This window comes from Colius striatus, chromosome 7, assembly GCF_028858725.1.
Source record: "Colius striatus isolate bColStr4 chromosome 7, bColStr4.1.hap1, whole genome shotgun sequence".
Lineage (NCBI taxonomy): Eukaryota > Metazoa > Chordata > Aves > Coliiformes > Coliidae > Colius > Colius striatus.
The window spans coordinates 16569651-16593452 of NC_084765.1; the positions used below are offsets into that span (position 1 = coordinate 16569651).

Here is a 23802-nt window from a genome sequence, read left to right on the forward strand (position 1 = left end):
CCACCACGAGCAGTGGTCCTCCATGCTGCATCCCCACCTCCATCTGTGTGACCGACGTGCATGGATAAGGGGGGACACGGGGGTTGGGAGAGGGGTGCAGGAGAGCCTTTCTCAACCCGAGGAAGATGTGGTGCTTAGCCCTCTCCTCAAAGACCAGCCACCTCCCTGCGGGCTGGAAGCCCACTGGGAAGCACTGTTCACTGCAAAGCAGCTTTGCAACCCCGAAAGGGTTTGGAAATGCTCTTGCAGTACTGCAAGAAATCTCATGCTCCCATCTCCAACTTTATCCCAGGGAGGTTGAGATGTGTACCCTGGAAGTGAGTTAAGTAGTTGAGCTGTTCCTATCTGATTAGCAGTGGAGGGAACAGCAGTGGCTGTGTCCTGCTCTTCCCTGCCCAGCTTCCTTCCAGCCCTGCAGAGGAGAAAAAACTTGTCCTTGCTTCTCCACTGCTGGATAATAATGCCTCTGGCAGCAGAATGGCCTCTTGCATCCTCAAGGAAGTGATAAGGTGGCTGCCACATTCCTCCTCCAGCGATAACACCATTCCCTCCCTATGTGGGATCAGTTCCTGCTCCACCCCTGGCAGCACCCATGGGATGCAGGTAGAAAAGGACAGGCCACCATGGTGTGGTCACTGCTCACCCAAAGAGCCTGCAATGACAGCTGAGCAGAGCAGGTCTGACTTGTGGTACCTGGGGCTGATGCTGGTGCAGATGATCCCTCACCCCACTCATCCTTGGCTTGGCCAGGTCCAAAATAGACCATGAAGGCTGTTTCCCTCTGTGTTTGCAAGCCTATTTACAGAAAGGCCCCTGTGCAAGGCACACACACAGAAGTCAGGAAGGTGGTCCCATGTCAGCAGCAAGATCTAACCCAACATGTACCTTCCCCACCTTGAGCACCCCCTAAGGCTGCAATCCCAATAGAATGAACCTGCTTAGTAGGAGACATGATACATCAGTTTAGATTGGGGCAAAGAGCTTGTGGAAAAGAGAAAAAAAAAAAAACAAAAAATGTCTTAGTTGAGACTTGTTTCAGCCCAGTTTGAGTGTACAAGGGGTAGGTTGCGGATGACCCTAGAAGTGCCACTTCATCAGCTTTGCCACAGTCCAAATGACAATGAACTATACCAGAAGACCTCACTAAGATGCTGTTTGGAGGTTCAGGACAGATCTCCCCATCTGCCAACAAAGGAAGAGGAAAACCATTTTTTCAAATGAGACACTTTATTCAAGCAAAATTTGGCTTTTCTAATCACCTTGTGAATGTTGCCAACCTCTCCAGGGGAGAGTCACTCAGAGCCTGTTTGAACCTGTGGTGTGAGCAGGACTGCCAAGCTCGGCCCCTCAGCATCCCTTTGAAGAGCACCCACTCGCCACCCTGGCAGGGCTGACCCTGTACCCTGCCCTCCCAAACTCCCACCCTCCCCGAGGCAGAAACAGGACACCCCTCCCCACTGAACCTATGGAGGAACATGGAATGAAGCAGACCCTGGGACTGGGCCACGGGATCGCTCTGCCACCATGGAATTGCCATGTGCCTTACTTGGGGTGGGGTATTTCTGCAAGCAGCAAATTAAGCCACCCTTTCTCCTTCTCTCCTCTCGTGCCCCTTGCCACCTTCCTCCCCAGGGAGAATAAAGTGGACCTGGACTGGAGTCCAGGCTTTACTCCTCCCTTCCTTACTCATCCCATACTCTTATTTATTGTTTTCCCCCAGGTTCCCATAGAAACTCCTGTCTGTGTGCCTGGCAGGAAGCCACCGTGTTGTTGGGGTTTCATTTTTTTCAATATATAAATGAAGTCATTCATTAAACTCTGCCATGATCTCCCTCCCTTGTGCCACAGCTCCAGATAGTCTCTGATTCAAAAAGGCTCTTAACCCCCTCTTGCCCACATCACCTCACGTACGAGAAGCAAGGTCCATGTTTATGCCAGGACAACAGAGATTTTTATTTCATTCTTTTGTCTCCTCCTCCAGCTCCTCGGGAGGCTGCTGCAGAGGCAGTGCTGCACAACGCCCCTGGCTTGGCTGGGGTGCCTGGGGGACCCCGGAGGGGGGTCCCCTCCAACCACGTGAGCTGAGAGCAACAGCAGTTGGCAGCCCTCTCCCTTTCCCAGTTGGATGTGACTAACTCTCTCCCCATGACCTCACCGGCTCGCTATTCTGTCCCTGCACCCTCCAACGGGGCTGAGGACACAGCCAGGGGCGACCGTTTTGGGGAGAAGGATTTTTCTGCAAAAGCAGGGAAACAGTATTTTTCCCAGCTCCCTGTGTCACAGAGCACACTGTGCCCTCAAGTTGCCCATCACTGTGCTGGCACGTGGTGCAGGCAAACCAAGCATCAAGGCAGGAGCCCCTCTCAGCACTAGGGCTTGTGGACAAAGCCCTCCCTGAGCCCCCACTCACCCTGGGTGCAGAAATAGCAGCACCCTCCAGCAACCACCTGAACCCAGTTTATTAGCAGATTCAGAGCTCTCTCATGCACAAACAGGCCGCCAGAGGAGGGAGGTTTAACGAGCGATGCTTCGGGGTTCAGCAGTCACACTGACAAGCGGAGGGAAAAGGACAATTTCTTTTTGACTGACCTAGCAGCACAAACATTTGTCTTCAGTGAAAAACAAACAAAGCCCAGCCCCCAACAAACAAATGAGAAACTAAACTTTGTCAAAGCCCCTGTGTTTGAGTCAGCTACAAGTGGTTTTTGGAGCCCAGAGGAACTGTACCATTTCAATTTGGACAAGCCCAAGTGTGAAGAGAGGGTCAGCTGTTAAATCGCCTTTCAAAGCAAAAAGGTGGAAAGATTTAATTTCCAAATGGTTCCATTTTTTAAGAAGGGGCCACAGCCTCCCATTTGCTCTAATTGCTCCCAGTTACATTGGGTAAACCGACATGCTCAGCCCACAGTGAGGCTGCACAACCAGTCTTTCTCATCTCCAGAAATAATTACCCGGTGCCTCAGGATGGGGTAGATATTGTCTACCTCTGCCTTCCCCTCTAGCCAGCACTTTTCCAGACCAGTCCCAAGCTGTGGATGTTTTCAGAAGAAGCAGCCTCAATAGCTGCTGATGGCACCGAGAGCTTCCCACCTAATTTCATTCAGCACAGGACAGGGAAATGGAATACAAGAAGATTTGAAGAGTTGCAAGATGCAAGTCCCTGCATCTCTGCCACAAGCTTTTGGAGGTCTCGGTCTGGGGCAAAATGCTCTTTGTGGAAGAGGCTCTGCAGGTATAAGGACAGGCTGGAAGAACCTTGGTTCAGCTTTGGTGACGGAGTCACAACTTGCCAAGCATCTGGAACACTCAGACTTGGGCTCTGACTGGGACCAGTTGCCATTTCAGATTCAGATCTTAACTTCACCTCCCTCCAGACCCCTAGCCAAGGGAGGGGTTTTATTTCCATTTGCACTACAAAACCTCTCCTCCTCCTACAGAACAAGGATACAGGCACACACACCTTAGCTGCATCATGCCCCATGGCCATGAATGCCCGCTCCAGACAGACGTGCTGGAAAGGTCACATCTCCTTTGGGCAATTCCTCACTGGCACTTGAGAAGATTATAATATCCAGGTGAGGGAAATTTCTGGCACCAGATGAGCTATGTTTTAAGGGAAATGCTGCAGACTCAAGGAGTCTTTTGCACAGCCAACAGCTCAAAGGAAGCTTTGCTGGCCCAAACCCAACCTTCAGCACTAAAGCTAATTCCAGAAAGGAAAACGAAATGTCTCCTGGAGGCTTTGCAGACCTGTGCCAGAAAAAAGCAGGAACCCTCTACCAGCACACTGGACATCTTTCATATGAGGAAAGGCTGCGGGAACTGGGGCTCTTTAGTCTGGAGAAGAGGAGATTGAGGGGTGATCTTATTAACATTTACAAATATCTAAAGGGTGGGTGTCAGGAGGTTGGGACATCTCTTTTTTCTATAGTAGCTAGCAACAGGACAAGGGGTAATGGGATGAAGCTGGAACACAAAAAGTTCCACTTAAATATAAGAGAAAACTATTTCACTATGAGGGTGAGGGAGCCCTGGCACAGGCTGCCCAGAGGGGTTGTGGAGTCTCCTTCCTTGGAGGTCTTCAAGACCCGCCTGGACATGTTCCTATGTGACCTGATCTAGGTGAACCTGCGTCTGCAGGGGGGTTGGACTAGATGATCTCTAAAGGTCCCTTCCAACTCCTACCATTCTATGATTCTATCACATTCCTGTCTGCTGAGCTCGCCAGGGTACCGGGCCAGGGTGGTGTTGACTTTGGTTGCTGCCTCTGTCAAGCAGGCTGCTCCCACAGAGCCAGGCTTCACAAGTGAAGAGGTTTTGGGAATAGTGTTTAGGAGGAGCCATGTGCAACCCCTGACATGTTGGCTATCTACCAATATCACCTGTGGAAGCAGCAGCATCTACCACTCCGGAAAATATCCCTCCCAAGAGATGAGGCTGCATGAATTAGAGAACTGGGAAAGGCAATCCTGCATCCCCTAGCAGCCATTCCCTTGGCCTCTCAGTTGAGGTAAGGGGAAAGGAAGATACCAGAAACATCAGCAAGGGAATTTCCTTTTCCCACATAACCCACTGCAGCCTCTGCTGCCTTATCACAGTGCCAGATACAGTATCAGTGCAGAATACGGCCCAGCATTGTCAACAAGTTCACCCGGCTGCTGAGCAGAGCTGCCAGGCTTGATTTCACATTGCATTTGGCACTCATTTAGAAAGGGCCCAGATTGACTGGCAGGGGCACAGAGATGTGTGGCTCACCCTGTCACAGGAAATGGAAGAGGACACTCTTAAAAGGCCACAATGGAGGCTATACCTCCCCCATTCATCCGACCTTCCGCTGATACATTAATGACTTCTTAACCAATTAGAAATGGCAAAAGTTTGACTAAAGTAGCGATGCTGAAACACACAGGTAACATCTGGGTCTTCTGCTCAGGCCATTCAGGACAAATGGTGTCAGGTCAGCACAACAGTCATGGCTCAAGACACTTGCAGGCAATGCATGGTCATGCTGCCCTGGCTAAGCTCCTCTCCATCCCTGCAAATCACATGTGCCCTGGCTCAAAGCAGAGTCCCGGGGGCTGGCTCACATCATGGACACCAGTACTAGGCATCAGTTCAACATGTCAGCACTTTCCAAAGACTCAGTTATACTTCCAACTATCAAGACACCTTTAGAAACCTGTTCCTATGCCCAAGGGCTTGCCCAAGATCACCACAAAGCCATCCAACCTCCCTCTTTAATGCCCTGCCAAGGGCTGCTGCTGAACAGCAGCCTCAGCTGTGCTCCTCGACACTGGGGACATGGCCTGGCAAAGCCCATCTTGATGGACATGGTTCTGTGTCTTAGGAGTAATGTGGTTTGACAGCAAACACTACAGCTGGGTCATCATCCCATTGAATAAGGAAGGGGGGGTGTGGGCAGGAGTACAATACAGGGAGAGTAGGAAAAGAAATTAAATTAAAAATTACAACGTCACAGCCTGGGGTTTATTTCAGACAAGTCTCAGGGGAGATGGTTATCCCAGCTTTGAAAGATCAGCTTGTCAGTCAAAGGCAGCCAGAGATGCTGCACAAGCCTCTCCCTCCCATACATTCATGTAATTCCTGAGCTGCATTGCTCCATGCACAGTCCAGGCTACAGAGCTTGAACAAGAAGGGGGAGGCAAGGACAAAAATGTGTATACATGCTTCACCCTCAGCCTTTTACTCATACCAAACATCCCCACCCCACTCACAAGCTGCAGAGTCTCAGGCATGACTTCCTCTTTGTCCTATAAAGCACATTTCGCCTTCAAGATGCAAAGAACAAGACAGAGCCACTTTGCACCCAGAGTGGCTGCACGTACAGTCCCCTCTGACTCACTGGAGCTGGTGGGGTGGACAGGCATCATAGGGCAGGTGGTGAGGACACACCACAGTGTCTGAACACAATATGATACAGCCCAAACTGTGATCAAGCAGAAATGGAAGAAAAATCATATTCAACACAGCTCCCCCTTAAAAATAAAAGCAACTCTTCTAAATTAATTTTGGGAGTTTCCTCCACAAAACCACAGCCCATTTCTGCTCCAAGAAGGATGTGCAGATGTGCAGACACACATTCACACATGCCAGGTATTAAAACTGCCTGCTTTAGCCTTCATTAAATTCCTCACAAAGACTGACCTATCACTGCAGTGTGACACGTAGGGAAAGCCCCAGCATGGTAATTTACTGCTTCCACAAGCAAAATGAGGGCCATCTGAGGAAGCTGGGGGCAAATGGCAGGAGCAGACCTCGGAGGAGGGATGCAGGCAGGGCTGGTCCTTCATCACAAGCCTCACCTTTTGCCTCCTGCCTCTCACAGGACGGCAGCTCCTGAAAGGCCCAGGGGATGGTCCACGCTTCTAGACGCTGTGGGTGATGAACAGCCCACTTGGAGAGGCACGAGGCAGCCGATGGGAATGACTGCTTCTTTTTATTATTATTAGGTTTAATCATGGCAGATAGAATCCTAACGAATCCCTTGCAAGATGATGGATTGTACCCCCAGGACTGTGGGTCCTTAGCACACAGATAGGCTGGTGCCGTAATGTACTAACATCACTGGTCAGGAATTTGTCGGAGGGGGGAGGAAAGGGCTGGAGTTCAAGCCCTCTCAGTGCTCCATGGTATTCAGTAGGTGTGAGAAACTGGTGCAATGAACAACCTCGAACCATGGCCTTTCTCACGGTCTCTCCATCTCAGCCCTAAAGGTTCAAGAAATCAGAGATTTTTCCAAAGAGCAAGAAGTCAGCGCTCTGTTTTTGCAAGGGAGAAGCAAGCCGAGGAGAAAACAGACCTGTCAGAGAGGTGTAGACAGCCTTACCCAGCTTTTGCATTTTTTTCCTCAGAGGGATGCAAGCCTCCATAGCCTCCCCGCCTTGCCTACAGTCAGCCAGCATCCTTCTTGATACACTCATGCTGGCAAAGAGGTCTGAGCCTAGGGAGGCAAGCAACAGGCTTACCCCTGCCTCAAGCCAGGATTAAGAGTGAGATCCATACCAGGCACACTGCTTTTTACAGCCCTGCTGCCTTGTCCACGAGTCCTTCACTTTGCAGCCCTCAGGGCAACACAGTTCCCCCCAACCCCTGCAGACCCCAGCAGCAGGAGGGAGTTTGCTGTCCGAGCCCTGACAGGAGGCAGCAGGGAGGCCGTGGGAACGCGCTGCTCCGCTCCCTGGGAGAGTTGAGGCTCTCTTCATTTATGGCCATCACTGATGGGCTGTGCTGCAACAGGAACCAGAGTCAACAGCAAGTCCTCAGCCCCTGCTGTGCTAAGGAAGCGTGTCTTCATGAGAAAAACCCCCGTCTTTGCCCCAAAATACTGGGAGCAACTCCTGTGCTTACAGCCACTCCAGCCTCTTGCCGTGAGATAGAGACACTTTGCAGCCCCCGTTTGCCCTCAGCTCACCACAGAGCTGAGGGATGCTGCTGCTGATGTCTGCTGCACAAAAAATATCAGCTGGCTTATGGGAGAAGTAAATGGTAGGTGGAGTGCTTCCGAAGAAATAAAGCTCAGGGCTGGGAAAATCTGGGAATGTATCCACAGGAAGCTCAGAGGGGACAGAGAAGCCTCTGCAACTGGAGAAAGAAGGATGAACTGCCCTTCTTGGAGGGAAAGCAGAGGGTGAGCATTCCACAAGGCATCCAGGGAGCTGGTACCTGCCATGCACTGGCTTGGCCCCTTACCCCTACCCTGCCCCACAGCTCAGCTAGGCGGCAAAACCCTGAGTCCCTCCTGGCTTCCAAAACAGGATGACGTGGCTCTGCAAGGAGCTGGCACTAGTAAGGTCACAGTGGGGCGCGGAATGCCCCACCAGTGCCAAGTGAGCAGTCTGGCCAAAGGGGCAGCTCTCCCTTGCTACCTGCCTTCTGCTCACAAGGTTTGCACAGGTGCTATTGGGTCTGCTAAAAGAGGGATATAAAAAAAAAAAAAAAAAAAGAGAAGGCCATTAACAAAAATATCAAACTAGGGAGGATTTGGGAAGGGGAGCACCATGGTGGGTAAGCCCTGCAGGGACCACAGGCTCCTTCTGAGTACTGCAAAGTATAAATGGCACCAATGAAGGTGCTGTCCCCATGCCAGCATCCCTCCGCTCTCTCCCCACACAACAGCTTTACTACTGTCTCATTCCTGAATGTTACTTTTCCCCATTGCCCCTTAAAGAGCTCCTCCACTTCATGGCAAGTTTCCCTTGCTCCCTGCACCTATCCACAAGTCAGGGAAGTGGAGAAAAGAGATGCTGCAAAAGCCCTGGCAGGCAGTAGCTAACTCCTGGCCAACAAGCCATGCCTAGACCACGTCCACAAATCAACCACCCCCCAAAAAATGTCATCTCCCTTCTAAGCACCATACAGCCCTCCCAAGTGCTTTGAGCTCCTTGATCCCAGGAACAGCACTCAGGAGGTCAAGACAGAAATACTGGGAGCAGCACCTTCCCTGCCGAGACACATCCTGGCAAGCTCCAGGAAACACCGCATGCAAGTGGAAAGGAAAGCATCCCGCAGAGGTGGGCAAGGCCCTCACATCCCTGCCAGTAAACTAAGTATTATTCTCAACAAAATTCAAGGGGTTTCAGGAATTTTAAAGCTACCCCTAATGCTGGGAGGCTCTTCCAGGGCATTGCTCAACAACACAGCAGAGCATTGTAGGGAGATAGAAGGGGCAGTGCACCAGCCCTTCAGTGCTGGCATCGGCCATGGTAGGAAGCATGTCCTCATCCACGGTGGGCCAAAATACAGGGGTGCGCATGCAGGCTTTCAGAGCTCATGCCTTGGCTTCTCTCATTAACGACTCCATGGAAGATAAAGTCACAAAAGTCCCTCCTTATAGAAGAAATAATAAAACAAATTATCCATTCTAATTTTCTGACTTGTTTTCTTCCCCTGAGCTTTTTCACCCCCAAGATTCAGCTCCCTTTCCCCTCAGCGTTACTCTCACTTCAGCTGCGTGATTACAGCTGTTCCTTGATTTGTTGCCTGTGCTCTGCAGCCCCTGTTCTGGGTTAGGGCCCCTGCTGTGCTAGGCAGCATGAAAGAAAACTGCCCTATCCTCCCAAAAGCAGATGTAAGCTTCCTTCCTAAGGCCACCAGAGATTAACCCACATCCTGGATGAAAACCAAGCTGACCAAGATGAGAGCATCTAAGGCCCATCCATCTGCATGTGCACACCTCTGCCCCAGCTACAACCCCAGCCTGGCTATGGGGATGCAGTCACAGCAAGCCACTGCAGCACTTTGTGGGAACAGTGGCAACTAAGAGGCCCTGTAATCCAGTTTCAAGGAGTGGCACAGCTGATTCCAGAGAGGCTGATTTGTGGGTTAATTGAACAGCCATATTCTTTTGTGAAACACTCAAGGCTCGATAAACAGAGCGCGAGTAAAATTCCAGCAGGAGCAGATAACAAAGTGAATGAATCAACATGACAGGCACTGGATCCCTATCTTATTTATAGGAATTCATTAGAAGGAGAAAAAATAGACTGCGATAACAAGATAAAGCAGCTCATGTTTGGAGAGGACTTGAAAAAAATGCAAAGTCTTGCAGCCATGTGAGGGATCACTTCTGTTAACACACTATAAAGGGAGAAATCTTCCCCCAAAGAATGACAGCCCCACAGAGAGACTATGCCCGACAAGGGGAGTGCCCAAGCATGTGGGGCAAAGGAGAGGAGGTACATAGCTCTGCAACTCCCCTTCTTCCTTATGCCTTTCCCAGGTAAGTACTCAGCCTCTCATGTTCTGTGGTCACAACGCATAACCCTAGGTTCTTTCCAGCCTCCAACCTTTTAGCTGTAAGTGGCATGCACCTGCACCTTCTGCAAAGCCGGGCAGGAAAAAGGAGGGCTAATTTTTCCAGCCCACCTCCCCTTTCCCAAAGTGCTGATTCAGTGCTTGAGCCTGTGGTGCCTCTGACATGGTCCACCGCTCACAAGCACACCAACCACCTCAAAGCACAGCCTATGAGTGCTAAACCTGTCAACACAGTTGGCAGAAAAGCCATTTCATGCAAATTTGGCTCCTGGGACCAATGTTTGGATGATAGCAACCAGGCGCTCCTGCTCTGCACAAGGGCATGGGTCACTGAAATGCTGGGGGTTCTGTCTCAAGCACAAGGCTGGATGCTTAAGCATTGGGACTCAGCTCTTCAACCTCAAACTCACAAGATTTTTACACTGGTTTCAGCTCAGGATCCCTTAACCCAGCTGTAGGACAGCCTGGCAAGCAGCTCCCTTGGCTGCGCAATGATCAGAGAAGGTACTTCCCCAGTTATCTCTGCTGATGCTCTAGGGCAGGAGCAGCCAGGTAAGTCTTGGTGTCACACTGAAATCCCTGGTGCTCATGAATTAGGCTCTGAGCAGCCATTCGCACGCTCACGCTGTGGGTCACCAATGCACCCAGGCACACCAGAAGAGTCCAGGACCTACGCGGTGTAACCATTCTGCCTGCAGTCACCTTGGGACGGACAAAGGCACAGCACAGCAATCTTGACAGCAATCTATCTACAAGTCAAGAGCCTCAAGCCATTCACTGACTGAGGGAGCTTGTGCCTGCACCTGGGCTGGCAGGGCTTGCAGAGCCAGCTCCACTGCTGGGATGAGGAGGGAAACTGCTTCGGGACAAAATACAACCACAAAACTGGCTGTGCTGTGTGTGGAGTAGATCCTGCCTATTTTCCAGTTAACTTCTATAAGTGTTAGCGAAGTTACACGGGTGTAAACCAGAAGAAATCCCTCATATATCTTCACACCCCACCTCCCTCCTCATCTGTAAGCAGGACTGGAAGAGAGAAAAAGCCAAAGCTCAGCCAGATTAAGCATAATCACCTCACTCAGGACAAATGTCATCCCTGAGTTGCTCTGGCAAAAGCTCCTATGAGTTTCTGGGGCACCAAAAGTCCCTTATTCACAGTACAAGAAATTCGGAGACACCATACAGGACTGGAAAACACCCCTGGCTTGGATTGTGCTGAGGACAGCTCTTTGGACACCCTTCTTCTGCGTTCAAGGCACATGTGCTTCCCTCGCTTCCCCTCATCTGCCACTGTGCAAAATAAGTTGCTGTTCAACCATGAGCAAGTGATTCCCATCCCAGTTCGTTTGTCTGAGCCCCCTCAGTACCAGCTGACACTAAATCTGAGCCCATCCCTGGTTGCTGCACACCCACACAAAGGTTTCTGTGCCCCAGTGGACCGCTGACTAAGCCCTGTTCCAAAACAGCGATATGTAACCAAAATCCCAGGCCCTTTGGGCTGAGATCAGGGAAAAAGAGTGCAACGGGCCAAACAGGAGATGAACAGAGAGCAGTCAGCTCCTCCTGAACAGAGAGCAGTCAGCTCCTCCTGCCTGCTTTCCAGCCCAGGGGCCCGTGCGACCAGTGGGATCTTCCACATTCACTCCCTTGGCTCCAGAACTGGCTTAGGGAGAAGGTGGGAGGGACTGGATGGTTGTAGAAGCCACTTTCCCTTCCAAAGCAAGAAACTCGTTTGAGAAGGTTTGGGGGCTAGGGGGAATCCCAAATGGACTGAGAAACGCCTGTCCAAGTAACTTCCACCTTGACATCTTCTAGCTCCCAGCTGAAGGCCAGTAAGCACCAGTGAGCACATGGGAGACAAGAGGTGCCCAAGACACAGGATGCAAGCCCAGCACTCCTTAATTACACCTCTCATCCATCCAGCTGCCTCTCTTCTGCCTAGCCAGAGCCACCAGCGTGGCACACCACCATCAACCAGAGAAGGGTCGGCGATGCACAGAGGAGAGCAGCGTTTCCTGACCCCGGGGCAGCACAGAGGGACCACGTGGACGGGAATCCCAGTGCCAGCACACAATGCTGCCGTGTCCTGCTCCCTAGCTCAGCCCTGCCTGTCAAGCGGGACTAAACCCAACAGAACCATCCACCACTCTGCCCCGGCAACGACTGTCCCTGAGAAACGTTCCAAGCACTATTACTATTAATTCAATCTGAAGCAGGACGTCAGCTTGCAGCTGACCCTTCACAGAGCTGGGCAATGAGAATACACATCGCAGCGTGCAAAACGCACGCTCCCCACAAAAAAATGAAACCAGTCCTTTTTCTAGGCAGAAGCCTTCAGCACTCAGGGAACACAAAAAGACACACTGAGACATGCCTCCAGCAGGAGTAGGGGACCAGCCGGCTCAGGTGAGTGTCACGGAACAGTTGTGCTCAGTTATTTCAGTTGCGTGCTCCTGGAAAAGCCATCAGTAAGTTCAAATCTGCTCTCCTCATATTGTCTCCTTTTTTTTTGGGGGGGGGGGATGGGGCGGGGAGGCAGTGGTTTATCTATTTCCCTTCCTTCCAACGCATTGAATCTGCTTGAGAACCGGGCTGAGGAAGAAATTCAGCTGATGTAAAGGCACCCGGCGACGGTCGATCCGGAACACATCCTCATTCTCCCCTCCCCACCCTGGGTACTCCCTGCCGGCCATGGGCAGCAGCCCCCCGCAGCCGGGCAGGTGGGTTCTCACCTGATCAGGTTCTGCAGGCCCTGCTTGCTGGAGTTCCTCCTCAGCAGCGCGCTGGTCATGGTGGCCAGGGCTGGCCCGGGGCTCGCCCGCCGCCCCCTCCCCGCCGCCGGCAGCCAGCCGCCCACCCGCTCTCTCGCTCGCCCGCCTGGCGCTGCGCGTTCACCGCGGCCCCTCGCCGCCTTCAGGAAGTTCTGCGGCTGGTTTCCTTTTGTTTCTGCTAGCCGCCCCCCCCCCGCCCTCTCCACACCCCCCGGCTTGTCTTCTCCACCTCTACCTCCTCCTCCTCCTCCGCCCCGTGGAAGTGTCACGGGAGAATCCCCGGAGCGCGGCACGAAGCCTGGCGCTCCCCACTCCCCGGCGAGGGGGCTTCTCCCGTGCCGCCCTTGGCTTTAACTCCCTGCTCTCCCTCCTTCATCCTCTCCAGCCCCCTCCTCCTTCCCTTACTCAATTCCCCCCGCCTTTTCTTTTCCCCCATCTTTGCCACTGCTTTCCTGATTACACAAAGCAACTTGGGAGCAGAAATCCAGCTGTAAATCTAGGAGGGCTGTAAATCACTCCTGGACCATTCACAGCAGAGGTGTTCGTGAAGGGCTCATCTCCAAATGTTCCCTCAATGCCCGGAGATGTACCCAGAGCCACGGGCTGTGTTGCTGGCAAACACTGCACCGAAGGAAAATATTCTTGTGGGACAGAGGTAGCAGCTGGATTTTCGGGGAAAGCACAAGGCTGTAGCCGGGCAGGCAAGCAGCACACGCTCTGCTTCTGCTCCCAGACCACCTCCCTCACCTGCTCAAGTGACCGGCTCTCCCGTGCCTCAGTTTCCCCAGTCATCAAATTAGGCATGAGCAAAAAACTCTGGCCAAAAACAGTGATGAAATGCTGATTTTTCAGGAGATGAAAGAAGTGTATGAGTGTTTGATGAAAAACTAATGACACTGCCACCTGCTAGAACAAAATGCCCATCTGCCATGCGTTCAGAGGGTTGCTCCTCACTCTACTGCATTATGGGAGAAGTCTTTTCTTCTCTAACCTGCATCTCTTGGTTCACATGTGCTTTCATCTCCTGTACTAAACCAACAGGTGCCTGGACTTATACCCATTGAGTTCCAGCCTTGCCTTGTACTTGGCTGTCATGGTGCTCGTGGCATGACCCGCCCCTGTTCCTCTAAGTGGGAATATTCCTCTGGCCATCTCTGAGATGGAAGCAGCTATGATGGGACCATCTGCTCACAGTCTCACCTTCCTTCTGCTTTCAGTCCCTCTCATTTCATTTACACATTTCCTTTCAGTCACTTCTGCAGAATTGTCTCTTGCTGCTGGGTAAGCTGAAAGGGGAAGTTGCCCATGAAATATACCTAGAAACCTCAATAAAAAGGAATTGCATTAAAGCCAGGTCATAAGAAAGTACCTGCCCTCCTTCCCAGTCTCTTCACTTCAAAACAGCTTAGTTTTCTCTGCAGGTATTTCTCTGCAGGATCCTCTAAGTGATCAGGGAACACAAACCATTAAGCACAGACAGTGATGCTGGCCTCCATCTCAGAGCTGCTCAGATGCTGTCACACTGCATTCTTTCTAAATTTGGTGAGAAGATGCAAGTGATCCACCACAAAAGATCTCTACTGCTGAAAAAGAGCCTGTCCCAGCCCTGCAAGTACTCACAGGAGTAATCAGAATCGTAAAATCATAGAATGGTTGAGGTTGGAAGGGATCTTTAGAGATCATCCAGTCCAACCCCCCTGCCAAAGCAGATCTACCTAGATCAGGTCACACAGGAACACGTCTAGGTGGCTCTTGAAGACTTCCAGAGAAGGAGACTCCACACCCTTCCTGGGCAGCCTGTGCCAGGGCTCCCTCACCCTCACAGTAAAATAGGTTTTTCTTGTGTTTAAATGGAACTTTTTGTGTCCCAGCTTCATCCCCATCACCCCTTGTCCTGTCACTAGATACAACAGAAAAAAGAGATGTCCCAACCTTGTGACATTCACCATTTATATACTTGTAAATATTAGATGAGATCTCCCCTCAGTCTTCTCCAGACTAAACAGCCCCAATTCCTGCAGCCTTTCCTCATGAGGAAGATGTTCCAGTCCCCTGATCATCTTGATGGCCCTGTGCTGGACTATCTCCAGCACTTCCCTGTCCCTCTTGAGCTGGGGAGCCCAGAACTGGGACACAGGACTCCAGATGAGGCCTCACCAGGGGAAGCAGAACCTCACTTGACTTGCTGGCCACACTCTTCTTGGTGCATCCCAGGATGCCATTGGCCTTCTTGGCCACGAGGGCACATTGCTGGCTCATGGTTAGTTTATTATCAACCAGGACTCCCAGGTTACTCTCTGCAGAGCTGCTCTCCAGCAGGTCAATCCCCAGCCTGTACTGGTGCATCTCCCTAGATGCAGAACTCTGCACTTGTCCTTGTTGAACCTCATGAGGTTCCTCTCTGCCCAACTCTCAAACCGGTCGAGATCCTGCTGAATGGCAGCACAGCCTTCTGGGGAACCAGCCAGTCCTCCCAGTTTGGTGTCATCAGCCAACTTGCTGAGGGTACACTCTGTCCCCTCATCCAGGTCATTGATGAAGATGTTGAACAAGACTGGCCCCAGAACCGGTCCCTGTGGAACTCCACTGGCCACAGGCCTCCACTTGACTCTGTGCCATTGATCACCACTCTCTGGGCTCTGTCATTCAGCCAGGTCTCGATCCACCTCACTGTCCACTCATCCAATCCACACTGCCTGAGCTTTCTAATGAGGATGTTATGGGAGAGTGTCAAAAGCCTTGCTGAAGTCAAGGTAGATGACATCCACTGCTCTCCATCTAGCCAGCCGGTTATACACTCATAGAAGGCTGTCAGGTTGGTCTAACAGGATTTCCCCCAGTGAAGCCATGTTGACTCCCCCTGATAACCACCTTTTCCCTCATGATTTAGAGAAGACATTGAGGATGAGTTGTTCCATCACCTTTTCAGGGATGGAGTGAGGCTGACCAGCCTGTAGTTTCCTGTGTCATCCTTCCTGGCCTTTTTGAAGACTGGCATGACATTGGCCTTTCTCCAGTCCTCAGGCACCTCATCGGTCCTCCATAAATGTTCAAAAATGATGGAGAGAGGCTTAGCAATTACATCAGCCAGTTCCCTCAGCAGTTTCAGATGCATCCTATCAGGACTCATTGACTTAAGAGTGTTAAGCTTGAACAACAAGTCTCTAACCTCTTCCTCATCCACCCAGGGCAAGTCCTCTGCTGTCCTGGCCATCTTACTGTCCTTGCTGGACTGGGCTTCTCAACTTAGCTGTAAAGACTGAAGCAAAGAAGGCATTCAGTAGTTCAACTTTCTCTGCATCCTCTGTCACCAGGGTACCCTCTGTGTTCAGCAACGGGTCTGCATTGCCCCTCATCTTCCTTTTGCTGCTGATGTACCTGAAAATCCCCTTCTTGTTTTCCTTTACTTCCCTGGCCAGGTTTAATTCTAAAATGGCTTTAGCCTTCCTGGTTTCACCCCTGCATGCTCTGGCAAAGTTCACATACTCTTCCCAATTAAACCAATTAGGTTTAAGCATGTGAACGTTCCTATTGACTTCACCAAAATTGCCCACAGTTGAAATGAAGTATGCACCTACAGGGATGGCTTATTTTGGAGAGAATTGGCCTAAATCTGCCAGTGACTCCCATCGTCCAAGCCAGCCAAGGACGCAGGTCGGAGGAGCTCTGACAGGCAGAGACATGGCTAGCAGCTATGGGCTAGCAGTAGCTGAAGGCTGAATGAAATCACAGCATCACTCTTATTCCAAGCAGAGATGCCAAGCAATCCACAGGAGGAGGGGCAAGGAGGGGTGCAGCCGCTCTCACCAGAAGCCAGGAACTTGACTGCAGGGAGGGCAAGAGGTGATGACATACCACTACCTACCAGAGGTGAGATCCTCCATGCAAACAGGCAGAGGGAAAAGCTGTTAATCCCTCAGTAAGTGAGTCTTGCCTCCCTCTTGAGTTTGACATCTGGAGGATGCCAGCATGAGCTCCTCATCATGCAAGGACTTGGCAGACTTTTGCCCCAGGACCAGTACTGACTGCCTCTCAGAGATGGGGGCCTTCAGGTGTGAGCAGGGCTGACATAAACCGTGCTGTATTGATGAAATCCAGGACCAGAGAGAGGTCATGACATTAGCTCTTACTGACCTGAAGTGCTAAGATCATTTGGAAACATGAGAAGTGTAGCAGTGAGGAAAGGGGTCCCTATATCACAACAGCTAGCAGGCTGAGCTCTGCATTCCCCCTGGGGAGGGAATTTCCCACTGCTGGGAACATCCTCCTGCCTTCAGTGGCTGTGCTACTTGCCCTCAGGGGAAGGTTTCCTGCCCTTCTCCCTGGCTTTCGTCTTTGTGAAAGACATCAGATATAAGAAGAAAACTCATCCTTCCTCCAGTATTAGCAGGTTCCTGCAGGACCACAGGGAGAGGAGAGCAAAGCAGGACTCCCTTCCTAAACTCACATCTTGCAAGAAGGGAGGGAACTGTACACTAAATGACACAGGGATAGAGTCACTTTCCCCACCTTTGTGGGGCAGGGAGCATCTAAACCTGCTATCCAAAAGGACAAAGGCTGGGCCTAAGGGACCACAGAGAAAGAGGAGTGCAGTAGAAATCCCACACCATCACCCTGAAGAACAGAGTCACCTTCTGTCCTTTCTCCTCCCTCGCTTGCTGCTGAGCCCAGGCCATCATAGCACAGATCCAAGAACGGTAAGGTCAGCATCAGGCTCACAGCTGTTGGTGTCCTTTCACAGAAACAAAGCTCCCAGTCCCACCAGGAAGTGGGTAGGGGTTACAGTGGACACAGGAAGAAAAACAAATAATTAATTCATCTGGGTTTTTTTGGCAGGGTTTGAGCTAGGAGAACCACTGCAAATTTCTGCAGCAAAGCCGCACCCCACTACAGGCGCAGAGCTACCTGGAGCACCCAGAGACATGCTGCAGGGCACCAGAGAGCTTCCCAGAGCTCTTCTCAGCAGCAGGGAAAGCAGAAGAGGCGAGAGCTGGGAGGGAGCGAGTGGCTCCATCCCTGTGGGAAGGAGGGCGGGAGTCCCAGGGAGATAGGGCCGCACCAGTTCCCGTTAATTACACAATCACTCTGCTATGCAGGACTAGTTGCAAAATCCATTGGAGGCTAACGCATGGTCTAGGAAAAAAAGAAACAAAAAAGACTCTAGTCCTGCAGCAAAGGAGTGCAGCCCAAGGTCTTTTCTCCAATATTGACAGCATGCAAAGCACTGTCATCATAAGCCCCAATGTACAGTCACTTTGAGGGCCAGTCATTTATAGGAGTCATCTGTGGCCAGCATGGTTTCCAGAGGTCCATGCCTGCATGTGAGTGGTGGGATCCCACTCAGAGAAGATGTTCCTGCAGGAATAGGCTCAGCTCTTCAGCAAGGCCCAAGCAGCCCCAGCCAGCCAGAGATCCTGCACTTCCACCAGCAGCTCCCCCAAGACAATGGAGTAGATGGGATCTGTCTGTTTTGCCTTTAAGTGATGCATCCTCCTCTCTGCCATCACACACCTACCTCCCTATTCAGATACCTCCTCAGCCTCCCTTCACCATGCATGTGCAACCTCTACTTTGAAACCAGCCTGGCTGACATCAGCACTTGCCCAGCCCCCTGGGAGTCCTAGTTCAGTAAAAGAGGCAAGCTAGTCACTACATCAGCTGTGTAGATGGTGTTGTTGACACCTTAGCCTGATGAAAGGGTTTGCCTATCTCATCTTCATCCCTGGTTCCCAATTAGCTCAGTCCAGCTTACTCTGCCAGCACTCATTTTTGGCAGCCAAATACAAGGACCAAAACAGGCAGCCAGAGATAATCCCAAGGAAACAGGGTGTCTCACAGCCAAAAGCAGCACTTTGTCTCCTTCACACCAAAGCAGCTCGTTACAAGCTCCAGAAGTGTGCTGTTGGGAGGGCAGGGAGTGTCATCTGTGTAATTAACTTGGGGTGCAGGGGAAGGAGTCTAATCCCAATGTTGCTCCTCATCAAGCCTTCCTCTGCCCTGGCCAGCAGGGGACGGACATCCCCAAACCAATGCATGACCCCACTGGTGTTCAGAGAGGGGGTGCTGTAGGAAGGAGCTGTCTTGGCTCAGAGCTTTTGCCTGGCCCACACACTCAGAGAAGCACCATGAGGAACATGTCTAATTGTGAGCTGGGTCCAAAGTATCAACAAACACCATGTTGTATTAAGTCTGAAGTACTTGGCTTGGGATCAATGATGGCTTTCTTCCTATGACATCCAGAGGCAGAAATAAGAGGGAGGGGAAGCTGTGTCTAGAAGGAGCATCTTTCTTCCTCTACCCCACCTCTCTGTCACCCAGAATGGAAGAGGGACCCTCCTTGTGGGGCACTTTATGTGTACATCCATAAAGCTAAAATCCCATGTTTGCCTCATTTGCCAGTATGAGGGAAAGACACATGCTTACAAGCCTTGTAAGATAAGATGCTTTTGCCCCAGGGGTGATACAAAGGAGGACGAAGGATCAGAGGACCAAGGGAACCAAAACAGACATCTGAAAGCTGGATGTAAAAGAGAGGGAGGAGAGAAGCAAAGAGAGGTGGTGGAAGCCTTAACTGGGCAGCACAGCACAGTGAAAGGAGCCCAGAGCCCCTTCTGTGCTGGGTGCTGTGCAAACAGGGAGAGATTCTACCTGAGCAAATGCAGTGAGCTGCCATTCAGGTCTCACAGAGCAGGAGGGAGGCCAAGTCACTCAGCCAAGCCTTGGAAGGCTGCAGCTGGTCCAGCACATCCAGCCATCGAGGTTACTGCAGCACACACCATGTCTGTATACTACGCTAAATCAACAAAGCCATTGGGAAAGAGACAGGAAGATAAAACAGTGGCTGCAGATAAGAGACTCCCAGCCCACGCAAAAGGGTCATTACAGGACTATTGGCCCAGAGGAGACCGGCTCCCTCTCTTTGGGATGCCTCTCCACCGAAAAGCCAAGAAGCAGGACAAAGGACTCTAGTCGGGCTGGGTAAGCCATAGGTAGCTGCTGCCAAGAGGTTGTCTCCCTACCAACAGACACTATAGGAAATGTCTAAAAAAGGCCTCCTTACAGTATCACATTGCCTCGTCACTGGTCTTTGCTCATGGAGGTTTGGAAAGCCACAGACAAATTTGAATTGTGAACATCCATTCAAAATAAATGGAGAAGCCTTTGCTTTGGCTGAGTGGACGAGATGGACACTGGGCAGTTGAAGGCACCTTCAGACATCTCCTGTGGTTAGCATAAAAGGGGTGCAACCTCTATCAGAGGCACCACCTTCTTTCACCAAGTGGCATCTGTGAGATGTGTTTAGGCATCCCTCAAAGCCAAGGCACACATCTTGTGGGCAGGGTTGTAGGACAGCACCACTGCCTGAGTACAGTCCCGTGCCCGAGCTGTGCTGCTCAGCTGGCCAGCACAGCACAGCTTTCAGGAAGTGAAATACAGTTTCTTCCCAATATAAACTTATTAGCTCATCCACAGCTGGCTCGAGGCTCTGATCTAGCACCGCATTGTGCAACAGCAGCAGTTTCAGCAACCATTAATCAGTGCCTCACGCTGCAGGCCTGGTTACTCCAGCTGGGGTCAGGGTAGACTAATGGATGAGAAGGAACCCCCAAGCACATTTCTGATGGTCTCTGCTTCCAAGCTATAACCTCACTTCAAGATGCATGTCACAGAATCACACAATGGTGGAGGCTGGAAGGGACTTCTAGAGATCATCCAGCCAACCCCCCTACTAAAGCAGGTTCACCTCGATCAGGTCACACAGGAACATGTTCAGGTGGGTTTGGCAACCTCCAGAGAGAGATACTCCACAACTTCCCTGGACAGCCTGTGCCAGGGCTCCCCCATCCTCACAGCAAAGAAGTTTCTCCTCCTCTTCAAATGGAACTTCCTGTTTTCCAGCTTGTGCCTGTTAACCCTTGTCCTGATACTAGCCACCGCAGAAAAAATACTGGCCCTGTCCTCTTAACACCCACCTTTAGGTGTTTATAAAGCATTGATAAGATCCCCCTCTGTCTTCTCCAGGCTAAACAGCTCCAGGTCTCACAGCCTTTCCTTGTCAGAGAGATAATGCAATCCCTTCATCATCTTGGTAGCCTTTGGCTGGACTCTAGAAGTTCCCTGTCTCTCTTGAGCTCAGAAGCTAAGAACTGAACACAATACTCCAGATGTGACCTCACCAGGGCATAGTAGAGAGAGATAATAGCCTCCCTTGACCTGCTGGGCACATTCTTGTCAGTGCACCCCAGGATGCTAATATCCACCCATGCCTCCCTCACCAAACTGGGCCAAAGATGGGAACTATTATGAAGGTGCACACAAAAGTATCATCATGTATCCAAAAATCCTGAAGACCAACAGGTGCCTTTGTCATGGGGGAGGATAGTCATAAATGCTCCAAAGTGAGGCCCAAGGGAAAGTGAAGACACTGTGAGGACAGCTCAGACTGTGCACAGGAAGACGGCAACTGGAGGGGAGCCCCACCGGAGCAGAGGTGCATAGCCTGTCTGTCACATTAGCCTGCCCTTCAAGGCAGCTCAGCTCAGACATGCTGCTGTCAGCCTGTGGTACGTAAAGCTAAGAGACAACTGCAAGGAGGCACTTCTTTGAAGAGGAAGTAATTATTACCATCAATTTTACTGGGAGAGAAGGTTGCCCCTCCCAAACAGCCGTCAGTCACAATTGTTTGGGGTCTGTCAATAGTTCAGGGCTTGTTGATGCTAATGGCTCCAGAGCAAGCTTTCACTGGAAAGGAAACTGCTTTTGCAGCAGAAAAGCACAAGCATACACAAGCACAGAAGAGCTCTTATTTTCCAAACTGTCTGGCAAGAGCTTGGTAAAAGGCATTACATAGACTGTCTGTTTAGCTGCAGCAAACAACAGACACCTAGAGCTGGGAGAGAGGATTCTTGGCAATGCACAATTAATCCTTAGCAAAGGATCTATTTTCAAAATAAGCATGTAAGCGAAAGAAGGGAAGGCCTCCATCTGATGCAAACTGGTACAGCTTTAGGGCAGGCAGAGGAATGGTGCTGATGTACGCTCCCCAAAGTGTTTGGCTGGCCCTTCACGTCTGTGCAATAGCAAGAGAAATCCAAATGAACCAGAGCTCCAAATAAACTGAGCCTTGCACTTCTCAGACCAATTGCTCCCAAATGGCTCCAAGGTTTTATACCACTGGGTGCAAATCACTAATCAAGCCTACAGACTGCTATTTTCATTCAATAATTTATCCATCTGGGTTCCTATTTAGCCATATATTCCTTGGACAAATATCAGACACAGCATGCTGGGATGAGCTACCATTTCTCATCTGAGATACAGTGAACCCAAGTAGCTCCTGGGTTTAACACTCACCCCATACGTCTCAAGATAGAGCTATCAGCATCAGCTTAGCTGCCAGCCCCAGCAGCCCATCCCAGGAATGACTTGTTTAAAGCAGCAAATAACAGCAGATAGTCCATCTGCAACTTCTCTTGCTTCCCTTCTCAGGCACTGCACAAGCAACAGTGGAGCCCCTAGAAAGCCACTCAGACCTGCCTATGAGAAAGACAGCTCCTAGTGCAGAAGTCTGGGATTAAGACACTCCAGTGGCTGCCTCCCACATCTGGTGTGTGTTAGGAGGGCTACACTGGCAAGGAAAACACATATCGGCTCCAAGAAGGACTGGTTAACCCATTCCTGGCTGAGCCTTTGTGGAGCACCCAGCCAGGCCGAGGACTGAGAAATACCTGGCCAAGCTTCAAGAGAGCTTGGCTTAGATCTCAGGAGTGGCCATTAATAAGTGGCTACCTTGTCAATGAATCCCAGACCTGAAACATCTTCTGTGCATGCGGGAGCACATCAAAGCCCAAGCAAGGGAGAAGACTTCAGGGTGCCTCAGGAAAGGCAGGACTGAATGAAGAGACAAGACCACCCACAGGTCTCACTGCATTGGGCTCAGTCCAGTATCCAAATTTTAAAGAGGATTATCAGATGTCTGTTTGAATATCCTAGGTGATATTGAGAAATCAGAGAGCAATTCAGGTGCTTAAACACAGGTGACAAGTGTCACTGAAGATGTCTTGGCAATTGCCAAGTGGGTGCAGTAGGAAACCACCTCTTCTGGGTACCCATTTCCCAGTGCTAGTCTCCTATGGCTAGGGCATCTCTTCTCCTCCTGAAACATCTCACCCTCGGCTGTCCAGCCCTGAAGCAGAGATAGCCCATTCTCTTTGCGCTGAGACAGTAGGGCATTGGGATACCCACAGAGCACCCATCACAGTGACACCCTGACCTTAGCCCCAGACTGTACCAGGAAAGATACACGTGGAGGGTGAAATGACAGCAGAAAATCCTTGTGGTGTTTCCTCTGAGCCTCTGAGGACCACAGTAGATTTGCATCGTCAGAGTCAGATTACAGTCCCAGAAGCCTGGCAGACACCAATAACCCCTGGAGCCCAAGCAAAAACTTTCTTTGGGCCGAGACTCGCACTTCCTCCAAATAAAAAAAGCCATTCCTGGTGAAAACATGGCACCAATGAGGCCTTGGAGCACCTCCTAGCCAAGCAGCCTGCCCAGAGGTGAGTCACAGAATGGTAGGGGTTGGAAGGGACCTCTAGAGATCATCCAGTCCAAACCCCTTCCTAAAGCAGGCTCACCTAGATCAGGTCACACAAGAACACATACAGGTGGGTTTAGAAACCTCCACAGAAGGAGACTTTACACCCCCCCTGAGCAGCCTGTGCTCCCTCACGCTTACAGCAAAGAAGTTTCTCCTTGTGTTGAAGTGCCTTGTGTTACCCCTTGTCCTGTTACTGTGTACTACAGAAAAAAAACTGGCTCCATCCTCTTAACACCCACCCTTGTATTTACAAGCACTGATACAATCCCCCTCAGTCTTCTCCAGGTCTCACAGCCTTTCCTCATCAGAGAGATTTTCCAGTCCACTCATCATCTCGGTGGCCCTGTGCTGGACTCTCTCCAGAAGCTCCCTGTCTCTCTTGAACTGGGGAGCCTAGAACTAAACACAGTACTCCAGATGTGGCATCACCGGGGCAGAGCAGAGGGAAGGAGTCAGTGTCCTGAGGGGCTGTGTTTGGGCTGGATGAGTGCACAGATGGGAGCCAGCCCGGCTCTGGGGAGGGCGTCAGGGCAGGCCACTGCCCACTGTGCAGGCCCCACTGCGGGCACAGGGTTACAGACGTTAAGGGGGGGATGCAGGTAGAGCATGGTTAGTGGGGCCAGGGAGGCCACAGCAGAGGGGCCCAGAATCCCCAAG

The 23802-nt window shown here is 51.1% G+C and overlaps 1 protein-coding gene across 3 annotated transcripts in view; it reads right to left on the minus strand.

Annotated features, from left to right (window-relative positions):
• The window catches only part of LSP1 (lymphocyte specific protein 1), a 53532-nt gene that overhangs the window by 25842 nt on the left and 3888 nt on the right, over positions 1-23802 (minus strand). Inside the window, exon 1 of one of the 3 annotated variants that reach the window (XM_062000343.1) lies at positions 12507-12659. The exons of the other annotated variants lie outside the window; for them this stretch is intronic. Coding sequence (XP_061856327.1) covers positions 12507-12565 — 59 coding nt within the window. The 5' untranslated portion in view covers positions 12566-12659. Of the gene's footprint in view, positions 1-12506; positions 12660-23802 lie in introns of those variants that run through there. 3 annotated transcript variants of the gene reach the window in all.